Consider the following 23543-nt stretch of genomic DNA (forward strand, 5'->3'; position numbering starts at 1 on the left):
GTGCTTGTCAGATTGTCTACCCAAGTCTGCGATCCGGCAACAAGCCACTAACGTTACAGGTGAAAATCAAACATTAACAAACGGCATTATCGATCGTATATTATAGTCAGAACTGGGTGCTTTCAAGATTCAACCATTGAGGGTGCAGATAAAGCTCAGCCATACAAGATGGTTCACGGTAAAATGGATTTTAAATGCCTTATTACTATGAGCAGAAAACTCCGAGCGGATGGAGCGCGTGATGACTAAATTGTACATTAGTCGATTTTCATCCATGTTTCAGTCTCAATTCGACCATGTCTTCTCTTCCACGTGATAGAGGAGGATTTTAGGAATACAATTATATACATAACTCGATTTTGAGTCATGGTGGCGTTTGTTAATTGTTATTCTAAACACCTCATATTTAATATATATATATATGAAATATAAAGCTGAACGTCTGTGTGTGTCTGGTCACGAATAGGCTCCCATATGGTTGACTATTATAGAAAACTTATCACATATAATGGTAGATGTATCGAGACACAGGAATGGGTATGTTTGATCTGGCATAATGATGATTCATTAAAATTGTGGGGTCTGCGTACGCGCCTGGTCCACAAAGTATGGAAATAAAAAATTTAAAAAAAACGTTACCAAGTGTTTTTGATATAGATGTACATAATACTTTGATAAGTATGTTTTAACTTAAATAGGGACGGTATAATAAAATTGTGGGGTCTGCATTCGCGCCTGGGCTCCATAGAATGGAAATAGGCACAAACTTTAATAAAGACTTTTCATATCTATCTGCATAAGTATACTTTGATAATTATGTTTCAGTTTGAAGAAATATGGTATAATAAAATTATAGGGTGTTCGTTCGCACCTGACCTCCATAGAATGGAAATATGTCACAAAGTTTAACAAGGTTTTTTAATATAGATCCACAGATATTGTGATAAGTGTTTCAGTGTGAACAGGTATGGTATAATAAATTATGGGGTTTATCTATTTTATTTTTACTTTCATCATATTTTGCTTTGGTTTTGATACCCCCAAATTCGAAGCTATCTCTTTACAAGCCTTCCTTTTCATAACCTATCATGCTTTCATAAATCAGAGTCCATTTTCTGTAGGCTGTTTTTGAACCCAGTAAACGACGGGTACTTTCGCTAGTATACACTTGTGCCCGATATTATTCATATATTATTAGAATGGGGAAGAAAAAAGAGCTTAGTAATGATCTTAGGACTAAAATTGTGAATTCACATAAGGATGGTTTAGGTTACAAGTCAATTTCCAAGAAATTTGAGGTCCCTACAGCAACAGTACAGAGCATCATCAAATAATTCCAGAGCCACCACACAACAAACAACTTGATTGGTAGAGGAAGGAAAAGGAAACTGTCTGCTAGAGCCACCAGGAATATTGTAAGAAGTGTTAATGCAAATCCAACCACCACTACTAAGGACATTTTAGAAAATCTGGAGTCTTCTGGCATAAAAATATCAAGGCAAACATTACAAAGGACTCTGCATGAAAATGGTCTGAAAGGAAGAAGACCAAGAAGGACTCCATTGCACACCGGAAAACACCTTGCAGCACGTCTAAAGTTTGCTAGGACCCATGTGAATTCTCCAGAGTCCGTTTTCTCAAGTATTTTGTGGACTGACGAAACAAAAATTGAATTGTTTGGTCATATGGATGCTTCTTACGTTTGGAGGAAGAAAGGAGAAGCTTACAACCCAAAGAACACCATACCCACGGTGAAACATGGTGGTGGTAGCCTAATGTTTTGGGGCTCCTTTTCGGCTAGTGGTCCAGGTAGTTTGGTCAAGATAGATGGAACCATGAAGAAGGAGCAATATTTGGAGATACTCCAGAAAAACATTAGACAGGATGCGGAGAAGCTCCATTTAGGACCAAACTGGGTCCTTCAACAGGATAATGATCGAAAACATACTGCCAAAATAGTCAAGAAATGGTTTGAGGATAATCAAATTAATGTTTTGGAATGGCCTAGCCAGAGTCCCGACCTGAACCCTATCGAAAACCTCTAGCACATATTGAAAACTGAGGTTAAAAAGCGGAAACCTAGAAATTTGAGGGATTTGGAGAACTACTGCATTGAAGAATGGTCAAAAATCAGTGTTGATGCTTGTAAAAACCTTGTTGATAAATATCCAAAACAGTTACAGGCAGTTATTAAGAATAAAGGGCATGCTATTGACTATTAGTAAGAGAGGTATGAATAATTTTGAACTAGTGCCATTATTGTTTTTCTTTGTATAATGTTTCAAACTTGCATAATTTATTTATTTGTTGAGTTTAAATTAAATGCTTATGCTTGATTTATTGTTTGAAGTCCCTTTAATATTGTCTACCTTCTGGTTTGAGCAATGTTCTTATAGAAATCTCAAAGATCCGAGGGGTATGAATAATATCGGGCACAAGTGTATATATATATATACTCAGTTCCCCAATGTCCATTAGAAAGAACAAAGGGGGAATATCGGCCCACCACGATTTAAAGGCTAGCTCTGTTGTTTTTCTTTGATTCTCTGGCGATTAATAACCATAATTCTGAAAATAATTTTCCTTACCATGTTCCTCAACAAAAATAATTTTCCTTACCATGTTCCTCAACAAAAATAATTTTCCTTACCATGTTCCTCAACAAAAATAATTTTCCTTACCATGTTCCTCAACAAAAATAATTTTCCTTACCATGTTCCTCAACAAAAATAATTTTCCTTACCATGTTCCTCAACAAAAATAATTTTCCTTACCATGTTCCTCAACAATTAATAAATGTTTCTGTATTTTTTAGATGAGGCTTGATTATTCATATTATTTGTATTCTTTAAACTACTGTTTTTAAATTGAGTTTCATATTCACAATGTTTCAGTCGATGTAACCGCTGACCTTTTTCAAGTTTATCTTGAACTCTGGAATATTTCTACCAAACTCTGGAATGTGTATGGAATTTCGTATAGAATTCTTTATTTAATTCACGAGGTTAACATGCTTTCGTTTCTTCAGTCATGGCTGCATAGAAGTCCTAATTAATTCGCAATTGTATTTTGAGAATTGAGCCATTTATCTCCAGAAGAATGTAACTTAGAATTACATTGTGAAAATAACACAAGATGAGAACAGTAGTTTGGAGAATCTAAATAATATGAAACAGTAAATATTTATATTTTCATTTTCTTCTTAAACTTGAAATTATCAAAACAATCACAATCATATTCCCAATGCAACCTCTGTCTACACACTTTTCCTGATCGACATTTCATTCATTGTTCTACTTCTTCAATCACCCGAGATCTCATTAGAGATAATTCAATTTGCCATTTGTTGGTTGAAGCTTATAATTTTTTCTTATACATTGTCGAAATAGGCTTCTTGTCCAAAAGCACACAAGATAGCAAATTTAAATAAAATTTAAAGTCAATGTTTGGTGCTATTGTTTATGTTCTGCAAAGACTGAGCACTGCTTTGGCTGTTGTATGGCATATCAATCCTTTTCAGTGATTTTGGAAAAAAGTTTTAATGCTTCAAGTTGTTTTTATTTTCAAATATTTATTAACGTTGTTTGGTTTATTTGTTTTGTAGCGAAAATTGTTTTTTGAACATGATTGAATTTTGCAATGGGAAAGGGGGGGGGGGGAATACTAGCATCAATGTTTGGTGCATTTTAATCAGAAAGTTGATACTTTTAGACAGCCTGATTACATAGCACTAAGTGAATTGGTTTAAAAAAAAAATGAATAAATGAATCAACCATAGTCAAAGGTGAACCAAAGGTTCCCTTTTCATAGGCCATTACACCAAAATGTAGGGAGGTCAATCTTTTCCTTGGATTGTTCCACTTATCCTTACAATGCTGAATGTTTAGCAAGGAGGCATGACATACCATTGTTTTTTTGTTTTTTTTGATCTAAGTGAACTCTGGTCTCCTTACCAATTAGCAGACACTCTAATGAAATGAGCGGTTGAAATTTTTATTGGAACTTCGAAACACTTATTATTTCATGCTTGTTATTGATGGTGGGAAAGTTGTTATTCTCAACTGCCTGGAAGTCTTTGAATCTCGTTTGTCTGCAAATGATGAAGACTTGAAGTTTGTGAAGCATTATAACTCGGATGCATGAGGAACCGATTATTCGGTCAGCTAGAAATGGATTCCCTTTTAATAATTCCGTACCAATTCAGATTCAACGAACCAAAAACTCTCGAATCTGTGTGGTCAAGTTGAAATAGCTGCACGTGTCAACAAGAGATTATTGGACCACAGCAGGGAAAAAAATGCAGCAGGTACTTCGTTTAATAATGTCCCAAACCAAAGATGGTCACCACTTATCAAGGCCTAAAGGCTACTCTGGGATATGAGTAAATAAAGGTTTGGTAGATGGTGATACAACGCCATGCTGATCAGTAATAATTTGAGTAAAATTTAACCATATAAGAGGAACTTATTTACATTAGATTTGAAAACGACCATGTTATAGTCAGCTGGGAAGCAGCCTCATAATATTGTGTTCCACAGATAGTTCTAGGAAAGAAATTTTGATTATGGAATTCTCGTTTAGTTTTAGGCACAGATAGAAAGTAAAGGGAAATTGTTGATAGTTGTTGTAGCTAAATAAGTGTTTATGGATGTTTTGTACGGGGGGGGGCATTTGCCATGAAATAATGATGGAGCAGAGATAGACTCACACAACATCTCTTCTGTGAAAAAGAGTTTGTAAGATGGAGAAAGGATATCACTCACTAGATTTCGAAGCTGGTTTTGAACTCTGTCAAAGCAGGAAAGAACGCTCTGAGCAGCTCCTCAAATGTAGCAACAGTATCCCATTTTAGGGCATATTTGGCTCATGTATATCTGTTACGTATGCATGAGGGGAAGGATGGAGGTACATCTGCTACTAGTCTCTCACTTCTAGACAAGGTTCAAAAGAGTCGCCAACCTGATAGGCCCTGAACTGTCATCCAAGCTTCAGCCTCTGTCCCATCGACTGAATGTAGTATCACTCTGCCTGTTCTACAAGTACTTTAACGGTGAATGTTCCGACAAACTGCAAGCACTTGTATCCCCTCTACGTAAATATCCCCGACAAACCCGACAAGCAGCAAAATCCCACCCCTTCACAGTTGAGATCCCTAAATGTAAGAGACTTCTACTCCAGTAGTTTCTTCCCCAGAACCACTAGACTTTGGAATTCCCTTCCAGATTCCTGCATCCTCAACTTTATTGACATTCAGAAGGTCAAGTGTAACGTGAACCGACATCTTTCTGCCCAACTCCCCACATAGTACCCTTGTAGCCTGTATCCCTAATAGTAGCCCCTACATCAAAGTGGCAATGTGCCTTGTTAGGGGTGAAAATGTAATAAATAAATAAAAATATAAGCCCTGTTGGGGAGGTTTATAAAATAAAAGCAGAACATACCTTTTTATATCTTCACATCTTTTTCCATATCCTTGAGTGGCTTGTGTACCAACGTTAGCTGCTGATAGAAAAGTTCTCTCATGCATAACAACAAATGAAAATCTCATTTCTCTGGGCAATTGGAACTTTATTTATTTCACGGTCAAAGTTATGTCTCTGCAATCTGCCTATCCTTAGGATCGTGTGAAATTTCTCTATCGGTTCATCTGTAATACATTGCTATTTCTCATCGGTTCCATGAGAAATCTTGTTTTTTTGATAACTGTGTCTGTCGAGGTCGACCCAAATTCTAACTGATTGATTAATGTGCATTTTAATATATTTTAGAAGTAGAGGAGGGATATGGGTCTTTATATCACTGACACGTCATTACGCACTCAACCCTCGTCCTTGTTAGTTGTTCCAGTTTTAAGCCCAAGTCAACCAGTTTGATTTTGTTCGGCTCTTGATCCCATCTGTTTTAAAAATCCTGTTTAACATTTGTCGGCTTGCTCTTCATTACATATCTTTGTCTTTTCATATTCACAACGTTTCATCTGATGTAACCTCCTACCTTCCTCAGGTGATTTTGTTTTTAGACTTGCAAACCTTATTTCCAAACTGGAACATTCATTTAATCCGCAAGGGTAGATTGTTCTCATCCCATCAGCCATCATCAGATGGAAGTGTTAATTTATGTTATTTGGGTACGTTCAAAATCAATGTCTGATGCCCAAGACGTATAACATTTTGATTCTTCCCTTCCCTTAAAAATTCACCAAAACCAATTTTAATGAAATTTCCAATCTAATTATTAATTTACTTTTCCGACGTCCAGTGTCACAAAAAAAAAACATAATCACAAAGATTAATTAATGAAAAACGAATTGCCTCCCTTTATAGTCGCTCTTTATCTGTTAAAAATCATTAAAACCATTTCCTCTCCAAAAAGTTTAAAAAAAAAAAAAAAAACATAGCTGTCTGGTTACGGTTCCAAATTATTTTATTTTATAATTAAAAAAGTCATGTTGAGAAGAGACTTTTTTTTTTTATTATAGTTTCTTTTTAGAATAAAAAAACCATGAAAGTGAATTGACATCTGTTTGGTTATAATTTATATTAAAAATTATTCAGAAAAAAAAACGTGTTGTATGTTGAATTTTCATTAAAAAAAAATGTTGTTTTTTTTAAATTCATTTTTTAGTTTTAAAAGGTTAAAACAGAATTTACTAAAAAAAAAAAATTATTTTAAATTCGTCGTTTTTTGTTTTATTTTATTTTTTATTCATTTTATTTGTAATGTGTTTAAAAGTTTTCAACTACCGTGAAATTTCCATAGTATTTATTAACAATTACAAAATATAATGAACCTATTATTGTTTTTTTAAATCTTAGTAAGATGTATTTTGCTTAAGCAAAAACACTTTTGATAAAGTTATAGGTTTAAGTACTAAAAATAGCACATGAATTTATTTTTGCTTTCTTTTATGAAAATAAAGCATCGTAGATGTTAAGAATTGAAAAAAAAAATCAATTTCAAGAACATTACGACCCCCCCCCTAAAGTCTGTTAATGAAATCAATATAACTTGAAGAAAAAATAATTTCTCGAACTAACGATAATATCATTGAATTAAGCATTGTTTATTCAATACTAGCGAGGGGTACCCGGCGTTGCCCGGGTGTTTGTAAGTGTGTGTGAAAAAACCCCGAAATATGAAAAAAAAAAAACAGTGCCTGTGAAAAAAAAAAAGACGAAGCCTTGACGCGCAGTTGGAAAATAGTAAAGTGTGAAAAAAAACAGGTGCGCGTTTTTTGATTGACGTGACTGCGATAGGTATTCAGTAGTTAGCATTTTGTGCGGGACAGTTTTTAATGAGGTCAATAAATCGGTTTGTTTGTTTTTAAAAACCCGCTCTCTGTTTATTAGGGGGAGTGTCTTGTCTCGTCTCGAAATGAAAGCTACCGTCTGATATGACGAAGTCGATATTGACCAAACGCTACTTAGCTCTCTAGAGACCACTGGCTTTCGGCCTGTAATTAGAGTCGAGTTTCGCTTTTTGTTTATACCGAAAACCGAATGTAACGCGCGCCGATGCGGGAAATGTGGAATAATTAACGTTTGAAAGTCAATGAAATTGAATAAACAGGCGAGCTCCGTGGTTAAGTGTGAGATATTACAATTTATAGATGATATAAAAAGTTTTAAGAAGTTGTGAAGCGAGCGAGCGCTTCTCTGAAAGAAGCCTTTTGTGGACATCGAGAAAAAGCGTACATACATACATACATACATACATACATACATACATACATACATACATACATACATACACACACACATACATACATACATACATTTTCGCTTTTATATATATAGATTTTCACACAAAAAAATTTAATTGCAAAAAAATATTTCATGTGATTTTAATAACAATTCTCACGAAAATTTCAAATGTACTATTTTTTTTTTTTTATCTGCATGAACATGTAAACACCAGCATGAGAATTTTTTTATAATCTTGAAAATAAAAAAGAAAAATTTGGGGTCCAGGATCACTACAAAAAATAATTAAAGTAATGGGATTATTTCTACTAATTATTAATTGGAAGAAGTACAGATTGGCAACATTGTAAAAAAACAAAACAAAAAAAACAAAAAAAAACAACAACAACAAAAACGGATTTGTATTTCACTCGACATATTCTATTTAATTATATATAATTGTTTTAGATTAATAACTTATTAAAGTTAAAACTAATACAAAGTTTCTTTATAGATAAAAATAAAATTGAAATACATTGAAAAATCTTATTAAATAAACACTTTCCTTTTATAACAACAAAATAGGAGTACTTAAATTAATGAATATTTTATAATCTTAAAAAATACAGAAATCAAGGTATGTTTTAATTCCCCTATAAAATACATTTTTTGACATTTTGGACTTCTATAGAAATTCTATTGTTTTGATTGTGCGAAGGCTGATTTCTGTTACTAAACTTTCACTTTTGGGGATAATTAAGCATTTTTTTTTTTTTTTAGTTAAAAACAGTGTTTTTATTTTTTTTGTGATTTTTTTTTTTAATTCAGTATCTTAAGACCTTACAAGTTATCTTTGAAATAGTTATTAAGCTATATCTTTTGAGGGATTTTTACAATTAAATCATTTTACAATTATATATATATATATATATATATATATATATATTATAGTTATACAATTTATTTAGTTGTATTTCTGAGTTTTTGTATCGACTGTAAAAATTTGTTCACGTGTAAAAATACATTTTTACTTTTTAGAGATTAACTTTAGGTTTTAATCTTTCAAACACATTCAAAGGGTAACCGGAAACATAAGCTGGCTTTCATAACCATGGGTTTTCATAACCATGGGTTTTCACCATTAAACTGCGTGTACCTACTGTTCTTTATGGTTAGTATTGGTCAGGGACGTGCAGAGAGGGGGTGCTAGGGGTGCCCAAGCACATGCCCTTTTTACTTCTGTTTTAAAAGTGTCCTTTTCAAAGGAATGAATTAAACGACTGTGCACCACGGAGACGATGGTTATTACTATTTTTTTTTTTTTTTTTTCACTTGAGCACCTGCCCTGCAAAAATTTCTCAGCACGTCACTGTTATCCGTTCTAGTACTTGAACTTTTAACGTCCATGTAGACACATGGCATAATGGTTAAAAGCATTAATTAACAATTAATTCTAAAATGAGCCTTCTGAATTTTCAGGGTTCGGTGTTTACTATGAAATGCATTTCGGTTGATTTAATTAGATTATTTTTTTAAGTAAAACCAAGTTTCTCTCTTTTCATCATAATAGCTCTGACCCCCATTACACTCTAATTTAAATGAAAGCTCCATGTCTCGACAAGCTTCTGAGACTGACCTTCACTCCTGATTATAAATGAAACACATACATCAAATCTGTTGCCAGTATTGCTGGAAAAATGGTTGGATCCCTCTACCACTCCAGTAGATATCTCACTTCCAATGCAATCTTCTATCTGTATAAGAGCCACCCTAAAATGGAGTATTCTTGCCACATCTGAGCAGGAGCTGCTTGGCTCACCCTATCCAGCTTTGATAGTTGAAAACCGACTTCGAAACCTAGTAAATTATGCCCTTTTCTCTTCTCTGCAACCTCTTTCCCACAGAAGAGATGTTGTGAGTCTGTCTCTGCTCTATCATTATTCTCATGTTAAGTGCTTGACTGAACTCTAATCTATGATTTCTCCTTGCCAAATTTTCACAAAACCACTCGACTAGCTACAACCACTATAAATGATTTTCCCCACTCTTTATCTGTGCCTAAATCTAAACACAGATTCCATGAACAAAGCTTCTTTCTCAGAACTATCCGCTTGTGGAACACTGTTCCGCTGGTATGTTTCCTGGTTAAATACAACATAGTAACCTTCAAATCCATTGTAAACAAGTTATTTTTTAGCTGTCCCCATAAATATTCAAATTCTACCCAATTTACACTATTAACGATTACTATGTTGCCATTAATCCTTATTCTCGAGTGGTCTTTGGGCCTTGGTAAATAAAAAAAGTAGATATTTTAAAAAGTCGATTTAGGTACTTAACATTTTTGATTTCAACACTTAAGTAAAACATTCAAGTAAAAAAAAAAACTCCCCAAAAAACAAAGTGCTTGTCACAGAACTATGATACCATGGACTTCCCTCTCACATACGCTGATAGGGAGGCTGGTCAATCTATTGAACTCCCCAGGCAGAATGGCACCTTGACAGTTAGTTGTTAGTTTCTGGGTGGTTGGATAATAAACTGGAAAAAAAAAAAAAAATGGATGTAGCCAGTTCAAGTGATCAGCTGGGGATGACTGAGAAATAAAAAAAAAATGTTTAGGATTTCTGGTCAAGAGTAAATATATTTGAGACTGATTGTCAGAAGGAGTTTGGTTTGGCAATTTTGTGGAAAGAGTTTGAGAGTCAACAACTTGGCGCCGGATGAAAAAGATTGTTGCTGGGGGTGACACAATCAGAAAACTATTAACAAACAGCATTTGGGGTTCCTAGTTACAACTGTATCGCAGACACACCCCAGGTATGACTGAGTTATAGCTGCAATTTGTCATGTTTTTAGTTTATCATCGGACTAATCATAGGTGATGACTAGGGCTATGACAACATGACTCGAGTATATATCTGACACCGTTAATCAACCAAGAACCACATCACTCTATATAAAATATCAACGGATACACACTCGAGAGTCAAAACAATTAAAAGAATATCCTGTTGTCCTAGCCCTAGTAATAATACAAATCCTCTTCCTTATTTCATGAAAATTATGGTTTTAACTTTTCAAGTTTTGTCCCAAATAATTTGCATGTTGTCTGCAGAGTTGAACAATTACCATTTCAAATCTCTGATGCAAATTTTGCTGAAAAGTAAACGTTTTTTGTTTTTTTTTTCTTTTGCAGATTTTATCAATATTTGCCTTTGCTACAACATGCAATGTGGAAACAAAAACTGGTTTCGACGTCACGTGTCCAAACAGCGTAGTGGAAAAATCATTCCCCATTTCATATCCATATGTGTAAGTATATTCGGCGGAAAAAGTATATTGTGGGTTTATTATTCATTCTTCACTTATGAGGTGCCTTCGATAAGTTTCTAGACTTTTTGCGTATGGGCACTTTTATTGATAGTACATGCATCAAACTCTAGTCCCCTTTGAAGTAATCTCCTCCGGCTGCAATGTACTCATTATACCGTTCCAACAACTTCTGGAAGGCCCCATGGAAATCATCTTGTGTGAGTGCGCGTTAATGACCCTCGTCACAGCCTATTTCATCTCCTCAATTGTTTCATAACAACAGCCTCTAGATTTTTCTTGAGCTTAAGGAATAACCAAAAGACACAGGGAGCAAGGTTTAAACTATAGGGGGGGTGAGGAACTGTCTTGATGCCCATCTTGGTCAAATACTCTGTGACAAGGATGGAATTGTGGACTGGTGCATTCGCGCAAATCATCTGCATCTTCAACTCCTCACAAATAATTGTGTGTACAGTTCCCACACTGACATCAAACTGTGCACTTATTGTCTCTATAGACACACAATAGTCCTTACCCAGGAAATTCTTTATTTGGCCAATCAACTCCGGTGTTCTGATTTCCTTACTCCACCCACACCGTATCATCCCTCAAAGACTCTACCTTCCTTATCTCTCTTATGCCACTCAAAAACTGATACTTGATTCATGCAAGATGGTCTAAAAGCACTTTTAAACATTCCATGTGTTTTTGTGGCATTTTTGCAACTTTAGAATTTTATTGCATATCATTCTTCTAAAGTGTCCCTACATCCAGATTGCAGTTTTAAAATTCACCGGCTGTGATGATCAGGCTTTAGTAGGGTGTATACCAATACCTGCTGTAGCTGTTCATTTGAAGTTGAAATCATAAAGATTGGTCAGTCATCTCCTAAGATGTATAGCAATAACCTATTGAATTTTCAAGAATCTATGATAATTTTAAATGCCTTTCATCGTATTATGTCCTTTAGTCCTCATATTCTGTAAGTAATGTTTCTGACAAAGAGGGAAGAGTTGCTGTTTTCCATCTTGCACTTATTATTGGTTTTGATCTTTTTTGTTCTTTACAATTGAAAAATAATTTAAAAATTCTCTTCCTCTTGTGTCCAGCAAAAATCTTGAATGACATTTTAAAATTAAAAAAGTAGGAAAGCCAAGAAGAAAAAGAAAGAAAATCAATCATTGTGTGCAGCCATCTTATGTAAGAAGGACCAGCATCATCATTATTTCGGAATTCTATTGATTTGCTGAGTAAATATCCATGGAATGCAACATTTTTCCTAAACAGAATTATTTATTCATATTCTTTGGATTTTTTTGGATTCTGCTGGCTACTATTATCATCTTGAATGTTATTTTCACAACGTTTCGGTCGACTGTGTGTGTGTGATGATGATTCTCAACCTATATATCACAGACAAGTCTAATGTATATAAAAATAATTGCTTTTAAATATCAGCGGAAAAAGCGATCTCTCCTTGTAGAAAAGTGTCCAGTTGAGGGTGAAGGAATTAATGTTTTTAGCCAATTTTGAGCTTCAAAACGATACTGATCTCATCAGAATCCGTCGCCTTTGTCAAAAGTTTTAAGCAGACAGACAGACAGACATACATACATACATACATACATACATACATACATTTAAGCAGATAGGTGAGATTTATATAATAGAGATTATATTAACTTATGAGCTGTAATTATATATTGTACACTGTTGAGCTGCACAGAATTTTGAACGGAAACGCTTTATTCAATCCACCGGAGTAACACACTTTTGTTCATTCGGCCATAACCAGGCAGAAATTTTTAGCAATTCATAATTGTATTCTTAGTGTCGTCTGCACTGAGGAATTTATGAAAGATTCCCGAATTCAACGGAAAGATTCCCGAGTTCTACAAGATACACCTGAAGATGGTCCGATTTTGCATTGAATAACATCCAACATAACAGTAGTCCAAATAATCTGATATATAAATGACTATATGTCTATCTGTCTCCATATTTCAAACTATTTCTTTCGAAACTAAAAGTCGCCTAGGAGCCTCAAATGATGAGATTTTTATGGAGTGTTCTTTTCTACGCATTTTAACTAGTTAAAATAGTTTTTAAATGTGTCAAAATTTAAAAAATTGTTATACATCTTAGTTTATTTTTATCACTTCATATGCGTGTCAAGTTGGTACAGTGGTAACGTCACCAGCTTTGAATGTTACAGTTTTGGTTTTGCTTTCAATTTTAGCTGATGGCACCCAAATACTTTTTTTTTTTTTACTTCTAAAATCACACTTCTGCATGTCAGTAGAGTCAGGGAAGCAAATAACAGTGAAGAAGTTCCAAGGTAGCAGTCCAAAGGCAGAAACTATTAGAGTAGAAGGCTTTCTAGCATCTAGGGACAGTGAAGGGGTAGGATTTTGTTGCTGAACAGGTTTGTTGGGAATATGTACATCAAGTCCATCAGAAGACATTCGATTAAAATACAATCATTATAAAATCATCCCTTTGTGAGACTATTCAGTGTTTAAACAAATAATCAAACAAACATAAAGCAACGTTCATCATTTTTGTGGTGTAACATAGATTTTTTTTTTTTTTTCTGATTTTCCAAGTGTTTGGTTCAACACCAAATTAGAAATGGTTTCCCATCGAGTTAGAATTCTATATTGCTGTTCGATTTTTGCCATCCTGTGAAATGATGAAATTGTTCCAGACTTGCTAATACTAAGATTCGCGGATATAATATCTGAGTTCGTATTAGCTGTTCTTGCCTCGGGCTGTTAGCCATCTCAAGTTTGAATCAAATTGAAGCTGCATGCATTCAATATTAGACCTACTTTAAACCGAAGACAGACTACCATCTCGTTTCTAACAATCATATCATGATGGCAGGGAGGGGAGATGGAGCCCTTCTACTATGCCTTATTGGTCCCTCCTCTCACAAGCTTTTTTTTCTTTTTTTTCAATCTTTTAAATTTTTTTTTTCAATTTTTTTCTCTTTTTCCAATTTTTCTTTTTTTTAAAAAAACTTTCTCTTATGGTTCAATCTTTTTTTTTTTCCTCAATCTTTTCTCTTTTTTTTTTTTTTTTCAATCCTTTCTCTTTTTTTTTTTTTCAATCTTTTCTTTTTTTCAATCTTTTCTTTTTTTTTCAATCTTTTTTTTTTTTCAATCTTTTCTTTTTTTCAATCTTTTCTTTTTTTTTTCAATCTTTTCTTTTTTTTTTTTCAATCTTTTCTATTTTTTTTTCAATCTTTTCTATTTTTTTTTTTCAATCTTTTCTATTTTTTTTTTCAATCTTTTCTATTTTTTTTTTTCAATCTTTTCTATTTTTTTTTTCAATCTTTTCTATTTTTTTTTTTCAATCTTTTCTATTTTTTTTTTCAATCTTTTCTATTTTTTTTTTTCAATCTTTTCTATTTTTTTTTTTCAATCTTTTCTATTTTTTTTTTCAATCTTTTCTATTTTTTTTTTTCAATCTTTTCTATTTTTTTTTTCAATCTTTTCTATTTTTTTCAATCTTTTCTATTTTTTTCAATCTTTTCTATTTTTTTCTTTTTCAATCTTTTCTATTTTTTTCTTTTTCAATCTTTTCTATTTTTTTTTTTCAATCTTTTCTTTTTTTTTTCAATCTTTTCTTTTTTTTTTCTCAATCTTTTCTTTTATCTTTCAATCTTTTTCTTTTTTTATTTTTCAATATTTTTCCAGTTTTGATGTATCCATTAATATACCAATGTGTGGTCACCATCTCGCTCCAAGTGTTGTAAACTTCAGCTATAGTGGCAAATCCAGTTCTGAATTCTACGTGTTCGTCGGAGCCATGGCGTTCATCTACTGTTTGGCTGCCCTCGTCGTCTATGTCTTCTTTGACGAACTATATCGCAAGAACAACCGACTTTCCATCATCGTAAGTTTGCTTTTTTTTAATTGTTGTCACTTGACTCTGAAGGCAAGGCGACTGCTACCATCACCTGCTCCCCCTCCCTACTTCTCATCGTTGTTGACGTAATTGATTAATGCTCTGTTCAAATCAAATAGTATGTCTCTGCGTTATCGTTATTTTCATGGCAAGTGCTCGTCTGAACTCCAATCTATGGTCCCCCTTTCGCCAAACATTATCTTGTCTAGCTGAAAACACTATCAATAATTTCCTCCATTCTTTATCAGTGCCTAAACCTGAACGTAGATTCCATGAACAAAGTTTCTTTCTTAGAACTGCGTACTTGTGGAACTCTGTTCCGTTTACCTGCTATCCAGCTGATTACAAGATGGTCGTCTTCAAGTCCAATGTAAACAAGTTCTTGATGAGCCGTTCCCCTTAAGTAACCAAATTTACATTTCTAACGATTACTATAATATTGTCCTCTTGACCACTGTGCAGTTTTTAATCCTTATCCTCGAGTGGCCTTTGGGCCTTGATAAGTGGTGCCCTTTAAAAAAAAAAAAAAAAAAAAAATCTGAGAAATTTCTGTAATTTCCTCCCAATAAGAGTAAAATATCTATTTGTATCCAATCAAAATTTTATTTTATATATATATATATATATATATATATATATATATAAATCAGAAACATAAATAAAAACCATAAATTAAAATTTACATGTAATATTTAAATTAAAATTTAAATTTACATGTAATATTTATTTTTTGACAGAATACCTCAAAGATAATTAATCTTTATTTCACAGTTTCAAAGAATGCAAAATTCTTCTCTTCAGAGGAAAGAAATATGCTAGCAAATTTATGCATACATCAAAACTAAAAATTTGCATTGTATGAAACTGCATTATATGAGGGTGGTCATAAAATGCAAAAGAATATTTGTAAAATGTTTATAAATAAAAGTGAAAAACAAACCAAAATCTGTAATTTCTGAGTGCAATGAAGTATTTTGGTGAGATCAAGAAACAAAAAGGTTTTCTTTTTATATATACGTATATATATTTGGAATTTCAATCGGTCCCAATTCATAATGATGAAGTTTGGCAAAATTCCAATCTGATATGGTTAGAATGAATAATCTGAAGCAGTTATAATAAAACAAATCCATTGTCGAAAGGAACAACGCGGGTTATTAGATATGAGTTAATAAAGAGGAGAAAGCCAACATACTCCCCTCCATCGCTAGAAAGTTTTTGAGAATATATATATATATTTGTAGTCATCGATATACAGTCCTGTTTCGTTGTATCACACCTTATCAGTGCCGCTAGACTAGCACCTATCCCAAGCCGAGGATTGAACCTAGAACCATCACGTTGACAGTCAGCAGTTCTACCGATCCACCCACGGGAGCGGCGCCTGTAAATTATCTCGCTAAATGTCTATTTAAACAAACATTTGTCCACTACTTTTACAGTGCTCTAACCGCTGTTTATAAACAAACATATATATATATATATATATATACATGAAGGAGTTAACACTTATCAAGACTCGGAGGTCACCACTCAAGGATAAGAGTTAATGAGCGCTGCTAATCACTGGGACAATATTGTAGCAATCGTTAGTAGTGGAAATTTGTAAATTAGATTACTTAAGGGGATAACTCATCAAGAACTTGTTTACATTGGACTTGAAGATAACCATATTGTAGTCAGCTGGAAAGCAGGCAAAGAGAACAGAGTTCAGTAGGCATACAGTTCTAAGAAGAAGCTTTGTTCATAGAATCCACGTTTAGGTTTAGACACAGATAAAGAGTAGGGGAAATTATTGATAGTGGTATCAGCTGTACGAGTGTTTTTTGTGAAAGTTTGGCATGGGGAGGAGGTTGATTGAAGCTCAGGCAAGCACTTTCCATGAAAATAACGATAGAGCAGAGACAAGCTCGCAACATCTCTTGTTGGAAAGAGGTTGCAGGGAAGAGAAAAAGGCCTCACCTACTAGGCTACAAAGTCTTTTTGTCAAGGCAGGATCAGGTGCTTCTAGCAGCTCCTGCCCATATGTAGCAACAGTACTCCATCCTTGGACGTACTTGGCTCTTATACAGGTAGACTTGCATCGGCAGTGAGATATCTACAGAAATGGTAGAATGATCCCACCATTTTTCTCGTGACCTTGGCAATAGATTTGATGTATGTGTTCCATTTCAAATCAGGAGTAAAGGACAGATCCAAAAGTTTGTCAAAACATGGAGTCTCTCTAAGATGAGAGCCATTCATTTCAATTGATAGATAATAATACACTAAGACATTTTCATGTTCAGATGTATCGTATCACTTTCACTCCAAACAGACTCAATCTTAGTTGCGAAAAAATGTCAAATATTCATGAACATCCAGATAAGTCAGTTATTTTATATTTGTTTCTGCCCTTAAAAACTTTTATTTAAAAACTTTTATTTACAAGGTTCTAAGTTTTCAATTATTATTATTTTTTTTTGTTTTGTAAATATATAAATATATGATTTGTATACAACTATTTGCTGGAAATAATTGTAAATGCGATATTCGTTCAAAACATGCTAAAAATATCAATCCAAATTTTGTTTTTAATTATTTTTTTTTAATAAAAATATCTATCCAAATTTTGTTTTCAATTTTTATTTTTTTTAAATAAAAATATCAATCCAAATTTTGTTTTTAATTTTAATTTTTTTTTAAATAAAAATATCTATCCAAATTTTGTTTTTAATGGTATTGAAAAAACTATTATTATTGTTATTATTACTTTTTTTTTTTTTTAAATAAAAATATCTATCCAAATTTTGTTTTTAATGGTATTGAAAAAACTATTATTATTGTTATTATTATTTTTTTGAAATAAAAAATATCTATCCAAATTTCGATTTAAATAGTTTTATGAAAAAAATGTTATTACTTAGTTATTTTTTCCCTGCTTAGTCCATTAAATGCTTTATTAATTCAATTTAATATTTAAATATTAAAATTTTAGACTTTCTTTGCAAAAGATAAAACCTTGAACCTATTTGTTTTCGATCTTTTGACTTTTCTGTGATTTGGATGAGTCGACTTTCTTCCATAAATGTTGACTTTCTCACCCTCTGATTAAAGATTTTGTTCTTCTCTTTGTGCAGGATTTCGTAGTGACTGGGGTGTTTGCTTTGCTGTGGCTAATATCTTCATCCGCGTGGGCCCAGGGTGTGACAGACCTAAAGTATTATACTGATCCGACTGATGGACTATTTCAGAAGATGCAAGAGTGTGGCTTCATCATCACTAATCACACCATTACCTGCACCCCAACATTAGAACCCAACTTTTCTACCTTGGATGTTTCCGTTGTAAGTATGCACATACGTTGAAGTAAAATAAAACACGAAAACGGAGTTGGTAAACCTGATTGAGAGAAAGAGAAGCAACTGTAGTTGAACTTATTGTTCCTAATAGTGCTGGCCTTAATAGACCTAAAAGGGAGAACATAACTAAATCCCAAGGTCTTAAATACAACATGAAAAGAAATTGGAATCTTAGGAAGATCTCTATCATTTCAGTAATTATAGGAGTAACTGATCTCACGAAAAAGAATTTCAAAAACAACCTGTTGAATGTACTTGTGTTGTATACTGATGAAGTATATATACTATGTAAATGTGTCTCTTGTGTGTGTGTATGTATATATATATATATATATATATATATATATATATATAAAAATTATAGCTGTTAAAAAAGGAAGACTGAGTGTTTTTGTATCCATGGTAAAAAGGACAGATGGAAAACATGTAATAGAGATTAAAAATAATTAAATAAGGGGGTAGAGTCGTGTCCAAAAACATGTACCCAACAAAAAAAGGAATAGAATCTCCTGACCAACGGATGTTTTGAGTTAGGATTAGGGTTAATACTATGATTCTGCTATCCTGGACTATTTTGCTTAAAAACCCGCGATGTGCAATGAATTTCAGCAGTGACTCATTTTCTATTCTGAGTCACACTCCTTCGTTATTTCATCTGACAGTCTTGGAGACTATTCAAGTCTGTTTAACAAGACCTTTGTAAGCAAAGGGATTGTCCTTTGGGTTTGGACGTGATTAGTTTCTAAGATATTTCCTCCATTTGTTAATTATTAGGGTTATGACAAGAGAATATTCTTTTCATTATTTTGACTCTCGGGTATATATCAGTTAATGTCTGTTTTTTATATAGAACTAGCAGGGGTACCCGGCGTTGCCCAGATGTTTGTGAGGGGGGAGGGGTTAAGTAATAACCTTGTTTAAATATTATAAAAAAACGATGTTAAAAAAATCGGAAAAACCAAAATAAAAAAAAAAAACAATGAACACTTCCCTCCCCCACAAAAAAAACGGCGAAAAGCAGAAAAAAAATGGAATAAATAACCCTGTCGGATCGAACCTGCAATCTTAAGATAATAACGTTGTGTGCATAGGGGGGGGGTAAACTAATCAATAAGCGAAGTAATAACCCTGTTTAAATTAAAAGAAAAAAAATAGTTTTGGTCTGTAGGAAGGATTGAACCCGGAAGCCTTGACATGGAGGTGGAAACAAAAGCCAACCACTTAACTGCCTCGGCCACGAGTGAGAGTAATTGATTACCATATTAAGTTAAGGCTTATAAAAAAAAAAACGTTGCCTGAGTGTTTAGAGGTGTAAAAGAAAAAAAAAAGTTTTGGTTGGGAGGTAGGCTTGAACCAGAAGCCTCGAGGCTAAGGCGAAAAAAACCCAACAAATCTGACACGTTACACCACGCCAAAGAGACAAACAACTAAGAACTGACAAAATGAAACTTTAAAAAAAACCAACAAGTTAAACTAACATTTTCTAGGTCAAACATGACGTCATCGTCGCAGTAGTCGTAGAAAAGGAAAATGAAGGAACAATTTTCTTTTTGTTACCCTCCGTGTAAAAAAGGTCCAGTTGAGGGTGAAGGAATGAATGCTTTTGGCCAATTTTCCGATATTTGTCAGCCAAAGGTTCGAGCTTGAAAATGATACCTTTCTGGCGAAAATCTGTGGCCTCTGTCGAAAGTTTTTGCGAGACACACACACACACACACACATTTTCGCTTTTATATATAACTAGCAGGGCTACCCGGCGTTTCTCGGGACCGTATAAACAATGAAAAAACAAAAGCAGATATTGAACATGTTTTATTCTTAGGGGAGAGGAATCTTTCATCTCTAATTGTAGCGTTACAAACAAACATTTGTCTTTTATATATATAGATAATGACAGGTTTTTGGGGGGGCCCCCTCGAAGATAACTGATCAGTTGACCAACTTCTAGTGGTCCGTTTGACGTGAAATTTCGATATTTGTCATCCGGGTGATGGGGCTTCGATATGATACCAAATTTGTCAAGTTTGGTTCCGTCTTTCAAAAGTTTTAGCGTTACAAACAAACATACATACATACACACAGACGTTTGGCTTTTATATATATAGAAGACTAGCAGGGCTACCCGGCGTTGCTCGGGACCGTATAAACAATGAAAAAACAAAAGCAGATATTGAACATATGTTTTATTCTTAGGGGAGAGGAATCTTTCATCTTAAGTTTTAGCGTTACAAACAAACATTTGTCTTTTATATATATAGATAATGACAGGTTTTTTGGGGGCCCCCCTCGAAGATAACTGATCAGTTGACCAACTTCTAGTGGTCCGTTTGACGTGAAATTTCGATATTTGTCATCCGGGTGATGGGGCTTCGATATGATACCAAATTTGTCAAGTTTGGTTCCGTCTTTCAAAAGTTTTAGCGTTACAAACAAACATACATACATACACACAGACGTTTGGCTTTTATATATATAGACTAGCAGGGCTACCCGGCGTTGCTCGGGACCGTATAAACAATGAAAAAACAAAAGCAGATATTGAACATATGTTTTATTCCTAGGGGAGAGGAATCTTTCATCTCAAGTTTTAGCGTTACAAACAAACATTTGTCTTTTATATATATAGATAATGACAGGTTTTTTGGGGGCCCCCCTCGAAGATAACTGATCAGTTGACCAACTTCTAGTGGTCCGTTTGACGTGAAATTTCGATATTTGTCATCCGGGTGATGGGGCTTCGATATGATACCAAATTTGTCAAGTTTGGTTCTGTCTTTCAAAAGTTTTAGCGTTACAAACAAACATACATACACACAGACGTTTGGCTTTTATATATATAGATGATGTTGTTCTCGATTGATTAACTGTGTCTGTGTTGCATATATAGTTGAGTCAAAAAGTGAAAAGAATATTCTATTGTCATAGCCGTAATAATTATCATAACGATAAATTTATGTTAGTCTTTTCCCTATGTTTTTCTTTCTGATAGTTTGATTTTATTTTAGTCATTCCCTGTTTGAATTTGTTTACCTATACAAAAAAAACCCAAAAAACAACTCTATTCAGCTTTGAAAAGTGCGGGCAAAACTCTACCTCCTTATTTATTTAATCTCCATTAAATGTTTTCCCTCTGTCCTTCTTTTTATCATGGATAAGAAAAAAACTCTGTCTTCCTTTTTTTAACAGCTGTATGATTGTCTAATCTAGTTTTTCTATTGTTGGTTAAATTGATGCGTGTGTAACACTTACGACAATGTTGATATATTAACAGATAAAGTTTAACAACGGACATTTAACATTTACAAAAAGGGACAATAACAGTTCTCTGGGGTTGTAACATCAGGCCAATCTAAGAAACCTACCTGGTCCATCTTTGATCTTGCTTGACGGATCCTCGGAAAACTGCAAATAAGATTCATCCCAATGAATCAAGAAATCGCCAGGTTGTCTTTTCAGCAACTTTATTTACTGATGCTTCACCATTGGAAGCTGTAATGCTTGTCCTAGACTAACACATTCTGATCCCCTCTACTGGGAGCCATCACTGTCCGTGGACTTTCTCCCCCCCCTCCTGACTATATCTACTCTCTCTCTCCCTCGATTTTGACTGAAAAGTGATTGTGTTTTTCCAAGATCTACCATTAGTCCATGTCATTCTTCATCAACCTATTTTATTTGTAAATCTTTATTTTGTGATGGTAACATTTTATTTTTACAAATATTACGACCATAGCAATCGTCGACTAGCATATCTCTCTAACACTTGAAATGTCTGAGATAGCAGGTGAATGTTTGGCATTTGAAAGGATGCTCCATCCTCAGCAAAAAGACAAAGCTAAGTAAACAAAAAGTACTATATATATATATATATATGAAATTATGAAATATATAAACAAAAAGTACTATATATATATATATATATATATATATATATATATATATATATATATATATATATATATATATATATGAAATTATGAAATATATAAAGAGTATATATAAAACGGGAACTTGTGCAGAATTTGATTGAGACATGACTAATCGTCAACAAAAATTTGGGAAAAATATTGGGGAAAAAAAATCAATAAATTAAGTGGTGCACCAGGACGAAATCCTGGCTGTCTTAAATTTAAGGAAAAAAAAAACGGTCGCCCAGCCTCACCCTATAGGAAAAAAAAATGTTCATGAAAAAAACAAAAAAGATGTTTACTTTATATTAGTTACAAAAGCAAAAAAAAAATATGGAAAAAATTTTTTAAAAAGCACAAAAAAATGCTTTTTTTTTTTTTTTTTTTTAAATTTTGTTAAAAAATATGAAAAACAAAAAAAATATCTTATTAATTTCACCAAGAAAATGGGTTAAAAAATACAACTTGTTTATTTTTTTTTACTTAAAAACATTTTTTTTTACTCGACTAAAACATAAATTGTTAAGGTAGGTTTTTTTTTTTTCTTTTTTATTTCCATTATACATATTTTTTCTGATGATTTTATTATAATTAAATGTTTCCTTCAGTATTTTTCTTTATTAGCCTTGTTAAGCTTTGATAATTGGCGATGCTTGGCAAAACCCGGCATCTTCCAATTCTGCACAAATATCATAAAAAGAAACCAAAGTATTATTTAATTTTGAACATTTGAATTTTTTTACTTTATATGCGCAGAGGGGGAATTTTTGAAGCCCTTATACCAGACATTTTAAAGTAATAAAATATACTTCTCAGAAGAAGGAAACATATTGTGAAATACTAAAACAAAATATCAGTGAGTATATATATATATATATATAAAGCTGAATGTCTCTGTGTGTGTGTGGTCACGAATAGGCTCCTATATGATTGACTATTTTAAAAAACTGATTACTTATAATGAAAGAAGATGTATCGAGACACAGGAATGGGTATGTTTGATCTGGCAGAACGGTGGTTCATTAAAATTGTGGGGTCTGCGTTCACGCCTGGTCCACAAAGTATGGAAATAAAACATTTAAAAATTTAAAAAAAAAACGTTTACAAGTGTTTTTGATATAGATGTACATAAGAATACTTTGATAAGAATGTTTTAACTTAAATAGGGATGGTATAATAAAATTGTGGGGTCTGCATTCGCGCCTGGCATCCATAGAATGGGAATAGGCACAAACTTTAATAAAGACTTTTCATATCTATCTGCGTAAGTATACTTTGATAATTATGTTTCAGTTTGAAGAAATATGGTATGATAAAATTATGGGGTGTTCGTTCGCAACTGACCTTCATAGAATGAAAATATGTCACAAAGTTTAACAAGGTTT

At 33.3% G+C, this 23543-nt stretch overlaps 1 protein-coding gene across 2 annotated transcripts in view; it reads left to right on the plus strand.

Moving 5' to 3' along the window:
- Window positions 1–23543, plus strand: part of LOC145293696 (synaptophysin-like) — a 269530-nt gene that overhangs the window by 241324 nt on the left and 4663 nt on the right. For both annotated transcript variants that reach the window (XM_080140109.1, XM_080140110.1), the window contains 3 exons: window positions 10882–10997; window positions 14699–14897; window positions 18029–18235. In XM_080140109.1, the coding sequence (XP_079996235.1) occupies window positions 10882–10997; window positions 14699–14897; window positions 18029–18235 (522 nt within the window). The remainder of the gene's footprint in view (window positions 1–10881; window positions 10998–14698; window positions 14898–18028; window positions 18236–23543) is intronic.

The sequence above is a fragment of the Euprymna scolopes genome, chromosome 15 (genome assembly GCF_053919585.1).
Source record: "Euprymna scolopes isolate OS-2025 chromosome 15, ASM5391958v1, whole genome shotgun sequence".
Taxonomy (NCBI): domain Eukaryota; kingdom Metazoa; phylum Mollusca; class Cephalopoda; order Sepiida; family Sepiolidae; genus Euprymna; species Euprymna scolopes.